The sequence below is a fragment of the Zootoca vivipara genome, chromosome 8 (genome assembly GCF_965207765.1).
Source record: "Zootoca vivipara chromosome 8, rZooViv2.hap1.1, whole genome shotgun sequence".
In the NCBI taxonomy this organism is placed as follows: Eukaryota; Metazoa; Chordata; class Lepidosauria; order Squamata; family Lacertidae; genus Zootoca; species Zootoca vivipara.
Window position 1 is genome coordinate 41806455 of NC_142591.1, and position 15102 is coordinate 41821556.

The window sequence follows — 15102 nt, forward strand, 5'->3', positions numbered from 1 at the left end:
CTTACAGGTTTGCGGCATTCGGGAGCCGGTTTGTTCAACAACTAAGCCATTCGGGAACCAAGGTACCACTGTAATCATACATTGCCCCAGGTTCATATGAGAAGTGGTAGTCCTTGAGATACTCTAGCCCCAGGCCATACAGCTCACCATTTCAACTCCCTATCTGCTTAATAATTATTATGGTAACATTCCTTTCTCAAGGAACCTGCAGTGTCACGGATGCTTGCCACAAGCGCTTCGTTTTGAAAGGACAGCTGAGCTGTTTCTTAACCAAGGGAGCCAAATAAGAGTTTATGGTAAAGCCCAGCACTGACAGCTGAAATGTCTCTTGCTTTAAACTTTAGCAGCATGTGCAATTGCCTTACAAATCATGCTGAAGTTGTGGAGAGAGTTGTTAGTGGGCCCACAAATGATTTTCCCAGCTTCAGAATGTCTGCAGTTCTAACTGGTCAGATAATAAACTAATGAGAAATCTGCAGAGGCTGAAGTTTCCTCAACATCCTGGCAGCTGAGAGAACAGTTGCTCCCCCGCTCCTTAAAGTAAGATGATACAAGCTTTCCTCAGACAATGCTCCCTTGTATAGAACAGCTGTCTGGAGGAGAAGGCTCAGGGCTGCTTGACAGAGGCTTGTATGTTACATAGATACGTTTGGTATTATCTAACCAAGAACGACACTGTCAGATGGGACTGAATGTTTCTAGTTAGGAATGCAATTTGCTGCTGCACATAAAAACAAGCTAGACTGTCAGTGGCTTCAGGCTGAGTCAGTAACAGCAGGAGATATTTCTTTAGCTAATTATGCACAAATTGTAGTATATTAAAATTTGCTGGTTTCCTTCAAATTCACTTATCTGTAACAGGAGCAGTAAGCAAATTAAAGCCAGGTCTTTCTGCACAAACGATTTGAGCGCAGATCATTCTGTTAAGATCAAAACTGCAACATCTGTTCATGAACACAAATCTACCACCTGGGATTTGTGTGCATGCACCAGTGTGAACCTTTGCAAATGATTGAATTTAAAGAAGGGACCTGTTCTTGATTCAAGGGCATGTGCACAGAGTGACAGGAGCTGCACACACATTTAAAAGCTGAAATCACTGTAATCGTTTGTTTGGTACAGAAGGGGGAGCAGGAGAGAAGAGAGCTGAAAGTAGCATCCTGAGCAGCTGATCATCAGGATTTCAGCTTTGTGTAAAGGTGTACACACAGCCACACTGTTGGACTGGAAAAGAGAACTTCACACTACAGTGGTACCTCGACTTACGAAGACAATCCGTTCCACAGCCGTCTTCGTAAGTCGAAGTCTTCGGTTGTCGAAGCGCCCATTCTGCGCATGCACGATTTTGTGCTTCTGCGCATGCACCGACCGCACATGCCGCTTCTACACAGGTGCAGAACCCCGCGCACGCAGCAAAAAGACTTCCGGGGCTGTCGACTTCGGAAGTCGAAACCTTTGGAAGTCGAGTCGTTCGGATGTCGAGGTACCACTGTAGTATACTTCCAACATGGAAGCCTGCCTCTTTGCTTAAGTTGCCCGTAGCTGGGGCATTTTTAAATAAGTATACCATATATTCCGGCATACAAGACGACTGGGCATATAAGACGACCCTCAACTTTTCCAGTTAAAATATAGAGTTTGGGATATACTCGCCGTATAAGAAATACGACCCGGCTTATAAGACGACCCCCGACTTTTGAGAAGATTTTCCTGGGTTAAAAAATAGTCTTATACGCAGAAATATACAGTACATTTTTCTTCCATCCACTGCCCTACAAATGAATTAAGGATACCAACTACCGGTAATTGGTATATTTCTGATTGCTCACATGGTGTCCTCTAGCTAGAGAGATCCCAGGTTAGTTAGTTAGCTAGCATAGAAATTTGCTGCAACTTTGCTACCTACTTAGGGGTGGAGCTTTGTATACTTTTGTTTTTGCATGTCATATCTATTTAAGATATTTATAGCAACTAATACATTAACCTTGTACAGTACTTAATTCACACTTGTGGCCATTTAATTTTTTTAACAGTACAGTATTTATAGCAACTAATATATTAACCTTGTACTTAATTCACACTTGTTGCCATTTAATTTTTTAACAGTAGTAGTGTATTATATTTTTATACATCAGCTTTATATGTTGAGTGATTAGTAATACTGCTCTCTTCCTGCTTCTTTTGGTTTACCCGGATACCCTTTTTTGACCAAGCACAACCCAAGCTAATTAAGTCCTCTTAAATTACTTGAATCTTGCAAGATTTGCACCTTCCACTATGCACAGCAGTTTCCATTTTTCTCCCATGATTACTCTTAGCTCTTTCCTGTTGGAAGGTTCCTTAATACGCAGCCCAATTAGGACTTTATTTCTATCCCCTGTTGGTGCAAAAGATGCATTTTAAGAGAGGTTGGAGAGTTGGCCAAATCAGTGAGTGCCCATTTTAGTAATGGAGAGGAGAGGGAGATACGACTGTGGGAGATGGCCAAGTGATTGCATGGGAAGTAATGTTCCATGTTCCAGTTGTTCTCTCTTCCAGACCATCCTTCAATGCACAGAGCCTAGGTTCTGTTTTCTTTGATGGGTGGAATGATAGTGATCTGGGCATGGAACATCTGTGATGGGACCCGATAGGGTTACAGTCACCCAAATATGCTGAAAGGGTATAAGACAATTAAAATTGTATACCCCAGGAGAAAGATGGGGGTGTTTGATTTCCTAATGGCCCTTGGGGGTTTGCCTGTTGTCTTGGCAGGTACTTCTGTTGAAGGTCTGCTTGATCTCTAGAATGGGAAAATATCCCAGTCAGTCTGACCAAGTGCAGGCTAAATCCCTTTGGAGGCCTATTGCATGGATATGATGGTTGGTGAAGAAATGGCCCTTCCTGACCATCAGAGGCATCCAATGGAGCTTTTTTGGGGGGTAAAATACTTGCTATATCTTAGCCTATGAGATGGTAATGAATATGATTTGATAGCTAATTGTGACAACTTAACATTTAAAATGGCTCATAACCATGCCAACTTAGATCTTTAATACATTTTTATCACATTCATCCTTAAAACCTAAGTGGTTATGGGTGAGACCTCTGCTGTTATTGCTGCAGTTTTTAAATTCTCCCTTAAACCCCACCATATTGGATAATTACCAGTGTCCATCCTGAGCCACACTGCTTGAGGATGTAGTGGCATCTCAAGTTTTAGTTGTTCTGGATGAGACAGATTATTTCGATCCATTTCAGTGTGGTTTAAGACCTGGTTATGCAGTGAAGACTGCTCTGGTTCACTAGGAACAGAAAGAAAAGCACATCCCTCTAAAGAGTAGGGGGAGCAATAGCTCAATGATAAATCACATATTTTGCATGGCAAAAGCCCCAAGTTCATTCCATGGCATCTCCAGGTAAGGCAGGGAAAGACTTCTGTCTGAAATCATGCAGGACTACTCTCTATAAGGCAATTTTAAACCAAAGATTTGTAAATGGCTCCCTGGGCTTCATTGGGAGGAAGAGTGGGATATAGCCTGGATGGATGGATAAATAAAACAGTACATTTGCAGTAGGATCGCCAATAATTTCTCACTCCCAGTTGTTTAACAACAGCAACAAGTACGGTTGGTTGGGGTTGGTTGGTTTTTCTAAATTGAGCTGATAGTGTGTGTGTGATGTGTGTGTGTGTGTGTGATGACTGCAAGCAGAACAGTTCTGGTACTGGGTGGAGTGTGCACTCAATGGTACCTTGTGCCTTTATTCTAAGTGTAAATCCACCCCTCTTTCTACTTTGCATTTGACTTCAGCTGGTGGACCTCAGGGTTCCAGAGGAAAGCACAGTAGATCCCTCAAGCTTGAAGATCAGCCACTCCAAGTTTAGACAGCACTCATCCAGTTGGGCCAGTGGTCTATAACTCAGTAATAAGGCAGCTTCCTCTGTAAAGAAGGGCCTCAGCATTCATCTCAAAATCAGCTGGGATGTTGTCATAAACCAGTCACTGATCAAGGCATTCTTTCTCTTCTCCCGCTCTCTCTATGGTTTTGGAATAGATTATTCTAATCAAGATTATTCAGTTATTGTTCAGTGAAGTATAACCAATGCTGCACCACCAAACAATGCATTCTCAAGCAACTTGTCTGACCGGTATGAACAGCAGAGCAATTTTTGTTTTATGCAAAAACTCTCTCCCGAGGCAAAGTTGAGAGACAGCCTCCGTCCAGTTCCCCGTTATCCTGCCTTTCAGTCCTTGAGATGCCTTGTGAAGTGTCAGATGGCCCAGCTCCAGCTGAGGCAGCTGTTCTGAAGCAGAAGCAGTGGGAAGAGTTTTCATAACAATGGGAACCACATGAAAGCTCTCAGAATAACTCCTCCCCACTATTGAAGGCTCTTTTCAGTTGAGTGGTTTGCGCATTAGGATGAATAAAGGACTAGACACACCAAGGGGTACATTTTCAGCACAGTGCACAGGGAATTAGACACGCAAGCCTTACAAACAATAATAGTAGTGTGTAAGAATACCCTGAGTGGCACAGTGGATGTATTCCACTTAAATCTTGCAGTTCACAGTTGTCCAAAGCGAGGGAGCAAACTAAAAAGGTTGGTCTCTTCTTGCATGTTCCTGAGGAAGTACTGTAACAGAGCTCCCTACTCATGCTTCACACATTTAATGTTCAGTGTTTACTCAAACAGTCCCCCAGCAGCTGATCTTTGCTACACTGGGCTAAGAATGTGCTTTAGATTTATGCTTGCATATTTAGTCTTACTAAAAGTACAGCCTAGCTTTGCTCTCTGCATTGTGCTCTGTGTTGTTCTATTGCAAGGGAATACAAGAGTTTTCTATATTTGCAGCCCTGTGTCATATTTCAGCTTAGAGACTTGGGGTTAGACCGCACTGGGCGTGGACCCAGAAAATGTGGGGTACATATTTTGGGGTAAAAGCAGCCCCTAAAATTTTGCCACCGTAAACAGCTGTAGCTGATGCAGTCAAAGGGTTGTGGCCCAGGATCTCTCTTGATGTCACAGGGTAGCCTGAAGCCCATCTATTGAATTGCATGCCAGCACAGGTGTGCAATCCTCTAACTCCATCCCAGCATCTGCAGCAATTTTGCTAGGCCTTCTTTCTCTTCCACTGCAATCTACCTTTTACCAAAGGTGTGGTGGAACATCCCAAAAATACACTGTCTCAAGGGTTCACCTGGAATACTTGCACATGCCTTTCAGCCCTAAGTACAAATGTCTTTGGGATTTCTTTCAAACCCAGTGGTGTTTTTGAAGTTCAGGAGCTTATCCTGACAGCCTCCATAGCCACCTATCCAATGAAAATCCATAGCAATGTATCCAAGGAAAGTTCAAAAGATGCAAGCAGCTGTGCTGATCCATTATATATTTCCACTTCCTGAAGAGCAGCAGTATATAACATAATACCCCTTTTTTATTAGGATCAGCATAGCTGCAATACTATGCACACTTAGCAGAGAATAAGCTCCATTTAATTTACTGGTGCTCCCTTCTAAGTTCAACTTGTAAAATACTTCAAGCTTTAACAAAAGATAATCAGCCAGCTGAAATGCAAACTTTAGATTATAATTAAAAATTAAAAACAATCTTGCAAAGAAGTATTAGGATTTAAGCTGCTAGCATGAAGCAGGAGCCCCATCAGCTCTCCTAGTTTTCCAGCAAGTGTCACCATTGATTTTGTGCTGGGAAAAGTCCCAGAACTGCATTTGCCCGTGTTCCACTCCTACCAAACCAGTGCTTAAATGTGTGTGGGGGGGAACCAGCTTTTTCTCATGTTCTCTTTTCTTTTCAAGTTCTAGGTAAGATTCAAGCAGCAGTTGGCAGTGCACAGCTTCTCATGGCTCAGAAATTTTATCAGTTCAGAGAACTGTGTGAAGAAAATCTGGTATGTAACATGTATTACGGGCACCATTTCATCACCTTAACTAGATCCAGACATTGACACTATGTACAAACAAAGAGATGTAAGGGTTTCCTACAGCTTATATGTGTAATTTGATCAGAGCGCATGGCTTTCTTGTTGTTATCATTGGCTTTTTAACTTACACAGCGTTCTGCAGCCATGCTTTTCTTTGCTACCATGAAGCCCAGGGATGCGCTTTAATAACAACAACAACAGGAGATTTTCCTTCCATAAAATTTGCCACTTTACACCCTCAAGAGTTTTCTTAAGTGACGTTAAGAACACCTTTTACTCTGTGTTCCCAAGTGACATTAGCTGTGTCTCGTAGCATTTCTGTGTAATTGTGAGCGGTTCACAATATACATGATGCAACAGAAATTCATTTGATTGAGGGCATGGCTAAAAAATAAATCTACATTTAAAGCTTGATGGTACTGTTTGGGCTGCAGATGGATTGCAGCGGTACATAAAACAACTGAATTGTGTCAGGAGTTAGGGGAACCCTGCTATGTGAATGTAAAATCCAAGACCCTTGATAGAATGGTGATAGTTGGTTAGCCTTTTTGGCTTTGCACTCTAGTGAAAATAGAATTAATATTATTATTTTTATTTTATTATTTGGGGGGCATAATCCTACTCAGCCAGCACACAAATAAAAAGGAACAAAGTAGGTCTATGTAAGGCAAGCCATAGCCATTTCCTCCCCCATGATGGTGCCTGAGCACCAGGCGCCATGGTTCTCTACCTACTCTCCATTGCCACTAGAACATTCTTCCCTAAGAAGACACTCTCACCATCACTGCTGCCATTTTTAGCCAATTAAAACACAATTCATGACTAGCTAAAGTGATATGATGATGCTTTAAATGTATAGTGCAGATAGAGCCTTTTACGACAAACTTAACAGACGGTTATAATATTGGCAAGTGGAGACACAGATACAACTAACAATATATTATAAATAAGTACAGTAGAACAATAAAACACCAACATGGGAACATGTGCAAAAATCACAATAGTGAAAAGCCAAATGAAGTATTTGGGGGGGGGGGTTATAAGTATTTTTGAACACTACAACTGAATGGGCCAACAGAAGATCCCTTGGGAGGAGGATGTTGCAGGGGCAACTGATGATAAGGCCCTGTCCCTAGTACCTGGCAGTCAAATTGATCTTAAAGATGGATCAAATGAGCAGGGCCTATGATGCTGATCTGAAAGCACAGACAGGTTTGTGTCAGGTGCGGGTACTACCTTTTTGGGTAAAAAAAAAAACCCAACATTTTATAAACATGCTTGTAAGTAGTACAATCAGTAGAGATTTGGTGTAATATGATTTGACCATCTGGCCCCAAATAGCACATAAGCAGCCACATTCTGTGCCAGCTGAAGTTTCTGGGTCATTTTAAAAAGAAGCTAGTAATGCATGGCTGAGGCTAGGGCAATAGAAATATATTTTAATTTTTTTAAAAAAATTGTCCAGTAGCACCTTAGAGACCAACTAAGTTTGTTCTGGTATGAGGCTAGGGCAAAATACAGAAATAGTCGTACCTTGGTTTTCGAACAGCTTAGTTCTCGAACGTTTTGGTTCCCAAATGGCACAAACCCGGAAGTGACTGTTCCGGTTTGCGAACTATTTTTTGAAACCAAACATCTAACAGAGCTTCCACGGCTTCTGATTGGCTGCATGAGCTTCAGAATCAGAAGCTGCACTTTAGTTTCTGAACGTTTTGGAAGTCTAATGAACTTCCGGAACAGATTCCGTTTGACTTCCAAGGTACAAGTGTAGATTACAAAAACACAGTTAACAATCAGCAAGCATATCCTGAAACAGTAAAGACAACTATAACTTATTGTGAATCAAACAATTGTTGTTGTTTAGTCGTGTCCGACTCTTCGTGAGCCCATGGACAATACCCTCCATTATAGAATTCACTTTGAAGACAGAGTGACTCACAAGCCTTCTTTACTAAACTGCATCTAGGATAATTTGAAATCCTAACAAACTTTAAACACTGTGACTGTCTCAGAGAAATGTACAGTTTAGTTAGCATAATTAGCCAATCTCACTAAACCAGGTGAGTCAAATATAGCAGCTCAGAGTCATTAGACAAATATAAAAAGTAACACACCAATGGACTCTTTCAAGTTTTTCCCCACCCCCAAAATTGAACAAAATATTTTCTTTCATGCTTTCTTTCTTCTTTTCTGTTGCACAGAATCCCAATGCTCATCCGAGACCAGCCTCCCAGGATTTAGCAGGGTTTTGGGATATGCTGCAGTTGTCCATAGAAAATATTAGTATGAAATTTGATGAACTTCATCAGTTAAAGGCCAATAATTGGAAACAGATGGATCCACATGACAAGAAGGTAGAACATTGTCGATTTTGTATGCTTCATTTAAAGCCCTGCACAAATACTGGACAGATTAAATAGGCCTCTGCATACGGCAGTGATGTTAAAAACATGAAATGGAGCTCATATCAGATTAATCTCATTGTAAAAGCAAAACAATGTTTACATAATAATCACCTGAGATATTTTCTGTAATATGTTTCAGGCATATTTTTAAGGCAAACTTGTTTCTGTGAATTGAATAACGGGAATGTGCTCATTTGTCTTATTATACTTAACGTATAATCATATTAGATAATCAATTGTTGGAAGGAACTGCCTCATATACTGATTCTTTAATTTTAAAGAAATACTATGGACAGTACATAGTACTGCCTAGCCTAAGACTTCTGTTTACTAATGCACTCTGATATGTGTCAGCAAGTAAACTAGGGAAGTTCTGTAATCACCGCTGGCTTTATAACCAGTTCCCATTCCCAGGTATAAATGTATGGGTATTCTTAAAGTGGACCATCATAAAAGTTACATGGTAAACCTCTCATGTCATTGATATAGTTTGTTTACCTCGAGGGAGACCTTATAACTGGGTTCACCTTACTTAATTCAACTCAGTCTAGTTCCGAAACATTAAACAGAATGGTAAATGAAGGTTCTGCTGTGTTTCCTATAATAAGTTGGGCTTTATTTTTTTTTTGTGCTTTGGCACTTTCTTTTTATTCGTTTGTTTTCAGTATTTGTGTCAGGAGCAGACATTGGTCAAAAATCTATTGTTGCCATGCACTAGAAGCACTTAAAAGCTGGGCATCGTCCCATCAAACTCACATTGGCACCAGTGAAAGAGGAACAAATTTAATTAGTTAATATGAAATAGAAATATTCAGATGATGCAACAGAAGTAGTGATGTGGGCAGAGGTGGAGGAGAAATAGAAGAACTTATGTGTGAAACAAATGTTGCTTCTTACCCCGCAAAGCCCAAAATGGGGAGGGAAGGACATTTTGGAAAGAACTGAATCTCTTTCCTAAAATACTTTCTTCCACAATAAGGCATAAAATAATGTAATATTTAAATAAAATATCTAATACACTGTTGCCCTTATAGCCATAATAATATTAGCTTATCCACAAAATTAAGGCAGAGGCCAACATATGAAACAGTTGGGAAGCTTATTTCAATGTGTTAAAAACTTTGTTTTCAAAAGTATATGACCAGCAAATAGCAATTCAGAACTGGGAGCTGTGGGTTCATCTAGGGGGGGGGGGACACACAACTGTCTAACTGAGAACAAGTTCTAAATTATATTTGCATTTGCACAAGAAAATGCAGTGGGGTTCAGTTTCACACATTCTAAACAAGTTCTGGAAGAGGAAGGGAAATTTGCTCACCCTCTATTTGTAAAAGGCATTTGAAGCTGCTCTTAATTATCTTCAGTTATACTCACACCAGTTTTGTCTGCAGTTACTTCATCTTATGTCTGTTCTTTTTGAAAACAAAGTTGGTGTCATTAGTAGAGCATTCAGATATGTTCACATATTGTTTTTGAAGGATATTCATAATTGCCATCAAATAAACATTGCAAACATTTCAGTTTTCCTCTCCGAACTGGGATTTCCCCTCAGAAACTCAATATTAAAATGAACATTTAGCTGTGTTTTTAGGAACAAGTGTTAGTAAAGAATGTGGGAAGGAGCATGATATCCATATACATAACAGGCAGGCTCAGATTTCTACACCCCATGCAGGAACCTTTCTGCTTTTTTTGTGGTTGGCTAATAATCATGCTGCGTTTTTAAGAAAATTAATGCTGAACCCTTACAGATGCTGAATAGGAGAAAGAAAGATGCTAGCTGGTTTTAATAAATTCATTGGGGAAAAGTCAGGTTTTAGAATAGAACCCTTCAAAAACTCCCCAAAGAACAGTTACTCATTGAAATGATAGTATTAACTGCAAGTGGTTATTTCTTTCATAGACTAAGAGAGAGGCAAACAATTGCAGTCTCTGAGTTCCTTACCACTGACACATCAACTCAGAAGCCCCATTGAGCTTGAGGTGGCTTAGTGTTCCTACCACACCAAATACTTGTCATTAGATGCAGAGATAACACATTAGGCAAAAGGTATTTATTGACAGTATTAAGAAAATGACTATTTTAATGATAAGCGCCCTAAAAGCTGGCTGTTTCTGCAACCTGCAATGGGGGCAGGGGGAGGTTATGTGGTGCAGTTACCATAGTGTTAGCAGGTTAATGCTTAGGATCTTAAATTAAAACAGTGGTTTATTTTCTGCATTTAAGAGACAGATGGGCAACACTTGTGAGTTCATTTTGTATTTGTGCTTGTTATCCTTCATCCACTCCCTAAGCTTGGGTAAAGAACATAGATCAGTTTTTGCATGCCAAACAAATGGAATGTTCTGAACAAATTAAGTTCCATTAAAATGACCTTACAACGTAAGCAGTTGAAGCTGTTTTGATCAACAATGGTAAAGTTAGAAGCTAGGATGAACTTCATGTAGTGTAATGGAATGAACAATCCCTTCTTTAAGAAAGCATGAACAAGATGGAAGGCCATGCAGTTTAAAAATTAGGGGCTGCGGACATGCACTTTGTATTGTAGAGCCCTGCAAGTTTAGATGTAACATACATTTTTCTTTGAAAATATCCATCTCTGAATTTATATATATATATATGTGTGTATATATGTATATATAGCATGTGTATATATACACTTTTTTTCCTTGTTAACCTTGTTTGGATGCAAAAGTAATGACTAATGTATGCTTTCAGAATACCTTTTAAGTAATCCCCACTAACTCTTGAGTTTGTAATTAAATTGTTTACTTATGGTGCTAATTCAGCACAATGCTACACTTTCAGAAGCACTTTTATAGCAATACCCAAAGAGTGTATCATGTTACCAGGGTCAGCTGCCACTAAGCACATGCTTGCTCCCCCCCCCTTTTTTAAAAAAATTCTTGCTGTGATAACTAATATCAGGCTGCTAGTTCATATGATCGTGTGAAATATATCCATAAGTCCTCAGTGTTGTAAGCCCATTTAGTCTTGTGTATGTTTATTGTATATAAAGGGGGGAGAGGGGACCTCATTATTTGTGTCTTTTCATACCTATTACACACTATTCTAATATGACGAGTTAATTTTATTAAAAAATCCCAAGACTCTTATTAATTGTTGGGTGATGTAAATTGCATCTAGTATCTTAAGATTTATGGCATTGTATTGCTTTAAGCAGTGTTACCAAGTTCTGCTTAAGATGCTCTCCTTTCTAGTCTTTGGTACCAGGAAAAGGGAGTCTAGATTTCCCAGAGGGAACCACACACAATGTTTAGCAATGGGAGCTTCAGCACCAAGTGTGTGTAGCTGACGCACTGTACCCATAAAGAACTATCACTGCTCTCAGTTCCTCCCTATTTTCCTATTTTGCCTTAAGATTATGTTATTCTTTCAATAAAAAATCAGTTCAATGAAGAAGAAAAAATGCAGATAAGAACTAACAAACTTTAGGTTTAAAGAAAAGAAGTGTGTTCTAACTACTGACCTATCCTAGTTTGTTTGTTTTTTCCACACCCACCTCTTTTTTTGTTTTGTTTTTCCCCTGAGAAGCTGTATAATGTCATTAACCTTCTGCTTTGATCAGGAGAGAAGGGCCCCTCCTCCAGTGCCAAAGAAGCCATCGAAAGGTCAGGTGCCACTCATACGGGAACGCTCTTTGGAGAGCTCACAGCGTCAGGAGGCCCGGAAACGGCTGATGGCTGCCAAACGAGCTGCGTCTGTCCGTCAGAACTCAGCCACTGAAAGCGCCGAAAGCATTGAGATTTACATCCCCGAAGCCCAGACCAGGCTATGAAGGGATCCAACCAAGAGGACTCTTAATGGCAAGAAACATCTCTTGTATAATCTGCCCTCCTAGGTCCATGCTCAGAGACACCAATAAGTATTTGTATCCCCCTCTCCCTTTATCTCTCTCTCCTCTCCCAATGAAGTAACACTTCTGTGGCGTAGTTGTCAATCCTCCAAGAGATTTTTCGCTAATTCCCCTTGCTTTCTAAAGGTTTGCCCATGTCAGCCTAACGCTTTGTCACATGTACTGATGCTACCACCTTGCCTCATGTAAAGAATCCCACAGACACACAGTTGAAGTCACACACATACACAACAAGCATACATGCACACACCTCTGTACAGTAGATACACCAATTAATTCATTCTTGGTCCTTAAAGGTAGTCTGTTATCTAGTGTACAGCAATATTCAATTATACAGTATTTTGGAAATTCAGTATTGCAGGGTAAACCTTTAGGATTCTGTTGTCTTCCTAATTAATGATGAAAGCAGATCTAGCTCAGAATCCCTTGCTATGACCATTATTATTATTATTATTATTATTATTATTATTATTATTATTATTATTATTATTTTAAAAAGATGGCACACATTATTTCATTCCTAAGAAATCATACCCCTTTTCACCTGACTGATCGGAAGGAGCTGGAGAGGTAGGTGTGCTGCAGTAAAAGTTGAAGTTAACCTTTCAGATGAAATGTAAGAGACCTGCAGCTGCACAAACTGCCACATGTTATTTCCTCAGTCTTGCTTTAGAATCCTTTTTTGATCAGCAGAAGACTGTAAAATCAATCTTCCAAGGAAATAATCTGGGTGTTTTTTTAAGGCAATAAAAGGGAAACTTAAACGCAAAGGTGGGTGGAGGTTAAATTTAAGAAATCTTAGAATCCCATTGTCTAACTAACTAGTAAGATTTTTTTTATGATTGTACTATATTGCCAATTCCTATGGTAATATATGAATTATATCAGGTTATAAAAGGGGAGCAAAAATAGCCTTGGCTTTGTTGATGTCCAAGCCTTGACAAGACTTTCAGATCTTGCACATATACACACAGACATTTGCTGTTGAAATGCTGTAAATCAATGTTCTTTAACCTTTGGTCCCCAGATTGTGTTGGACTACAACTCTCATAATCCCCCCTTAGCTTAGCCAGTGGTCAGGGATGATGGGCATTACAGCATAGCTGCCAAGTCTCCTGTATTCCCTGGGAAACCCCCATTTTTCCAGCTGTCCCCAGCCAGAAAAACAGATTTTTTTTTGTTTTTTCCCGGTTTATTATGGCGCGGCAACCATTTTGGAACTGGGTGGAGCATGCTCAGAAGCGACTTTTGATGCTGCTTTGCCCAGTTCCAAAATGGCTGCAGCACGACTTCTGGTGCGGCGTTCATTTTGGAACAGGGCAGAGCAGCATCAAAAGTTGCTTCTGATCATGCTCCGCCCAGTTCCAAAATGGCGGCAGCGCTACTTCCGGTCTGCTACTTCCGGTCCAGTCCCTTATTTCTCAGGCCGGAACTTGGCAGGTATGCATTAAAGTCCAACAGCACCTAACAGGGGGCCCAAATCTGAAAACACTGCTGTAAATGAAAGTTATATTTGTATGCTACGAATCAAACTGCTTACATATCAAACTGTTTACATCAGTTTCTTCTTTCAAATAGAAAATACTCAAATTCTGAAAAATCAAGGAATTGTTGCAACATATCAGATGGTGAACATCTCTTTATCTGTGGAGCATTCTTTTAAGAATGCAATCCACGCCTAATTGTAGGCACTTTGGAATCAAGGCTAGAAAGCAATTCCCAGAAACAGGACCAGGGTGTGGTGGGAACAACAGTGACCATGCCACTACCAACCATCATGCTAGCAGAGAGCATGAAAACCTGCCAGGCACCACAATGTTTTAAGGCTAGCATCCAATATCCTGCTAGGAGGAGTGGTGAAAACCAGATACGATATGAGTCCTGGCCATAAGGCATTATAGAGCTGGCAGATTATGCCCTTGTGGAGCTGGTGTGTTCAGATCCATTGACTCAAGTCAGTAGAACATGGATCTAGCCTGTACGTAGTGTTCTCCCATGCACCATCCTAAGAATCCTGGCCCATTTGGTCTTTGGAGCATCTTTCTTGGCACCCATACTGAACATGACCGTGAGTGGTCCTCACTTGTCACAAAACCAGGAGAGTTCTGCATTCTGCGAACAAGAGATGGTACAGTAACAAAGTACTGTACCCAGATTGACTTGATAATCTGTACTCTGCATCTTACCAGAGTTGGCTTTCAGTGCCCTTACTGTTAACACAATCCAACTGTGGAATCCTTGACTGCATGGTTGACATAACTGTATAGTTCACATTTCAAAACATCACAATTTGCATTGGGAAAAAGTTTTTTGAAAACATACATGATCCTATCAGGATGTGTCACATTACACAGTGTCCTAGTCAGGGGCTTTAATTTTATTCAAGAATTTGGGAGAGGTAATAGGTTCTGGCAAGGAAAACTTTCATAAAACATTTATAAAGCCACTAGAGAATTTGCTACCTCTCAAAGCCATTGATATATCCAAGCTATATGTTTATAAACGGGGCACAAAATATCACTGCTATATTTTACAAGTAAAGGGCTAATAATTCAATATTTTAAAGACTTTAAACAGTAGGATGAAAAATCCAATGTAACTCATCACAGGAACCGATCGTGGAAAGTCTGACTTGCACGGATTTCAATCACTTTGTATTTGCTAGGATAAATTTTATTTTATCTGAACAACACTTTTCTCTAAAACTATAGTAGCAATGAAGGCTCACACACTGTTTCAGTCTACATAGTGCCAATTGCCACCTTTAAATGTATGGCCATGCTCTCTGTTTAAAAGATTTGAGGACTCTTTGTATGAAAATGTACACACAACAGCACCCAAACAAAAGGCCATTTTCACAGCGACATTTCTGTTTATTTGAACCCATGAAACAGGAAT

At 40.1% G+C, this 15102-nt stretch overlaps 1 protein-coding gene across 1 annotated transcript in view; it reads left to right on the plus strand.

Moving 5' to 3' along the window:
- DLGAP1 (DLG associated protein 1) overlaps positions 1–12249 on the plus strand; it is a 104940-nt gene extending 92691 nt beyond the window's left edge. The window contains exons 8-10 of the mRNA XM_035124393.3: positions 5797–5888; positions 8123–8275; positions 11917–12249. Of these exons, the coding sequence (XP_034980284.1) occupies positions 5797–5888; positions 8123–8275; positions 11917–12126 (455 nt within the window). The 3' untranslated portion in view covers positions 12127–12249. The remainder of the gene's footprint in view (positions 1–5796; positions 5889–8122; positions 8276–11916) is intronic.
- The last annotated feature ends 2853 nt before the right edge of the window (positions 12250–15102 follow it).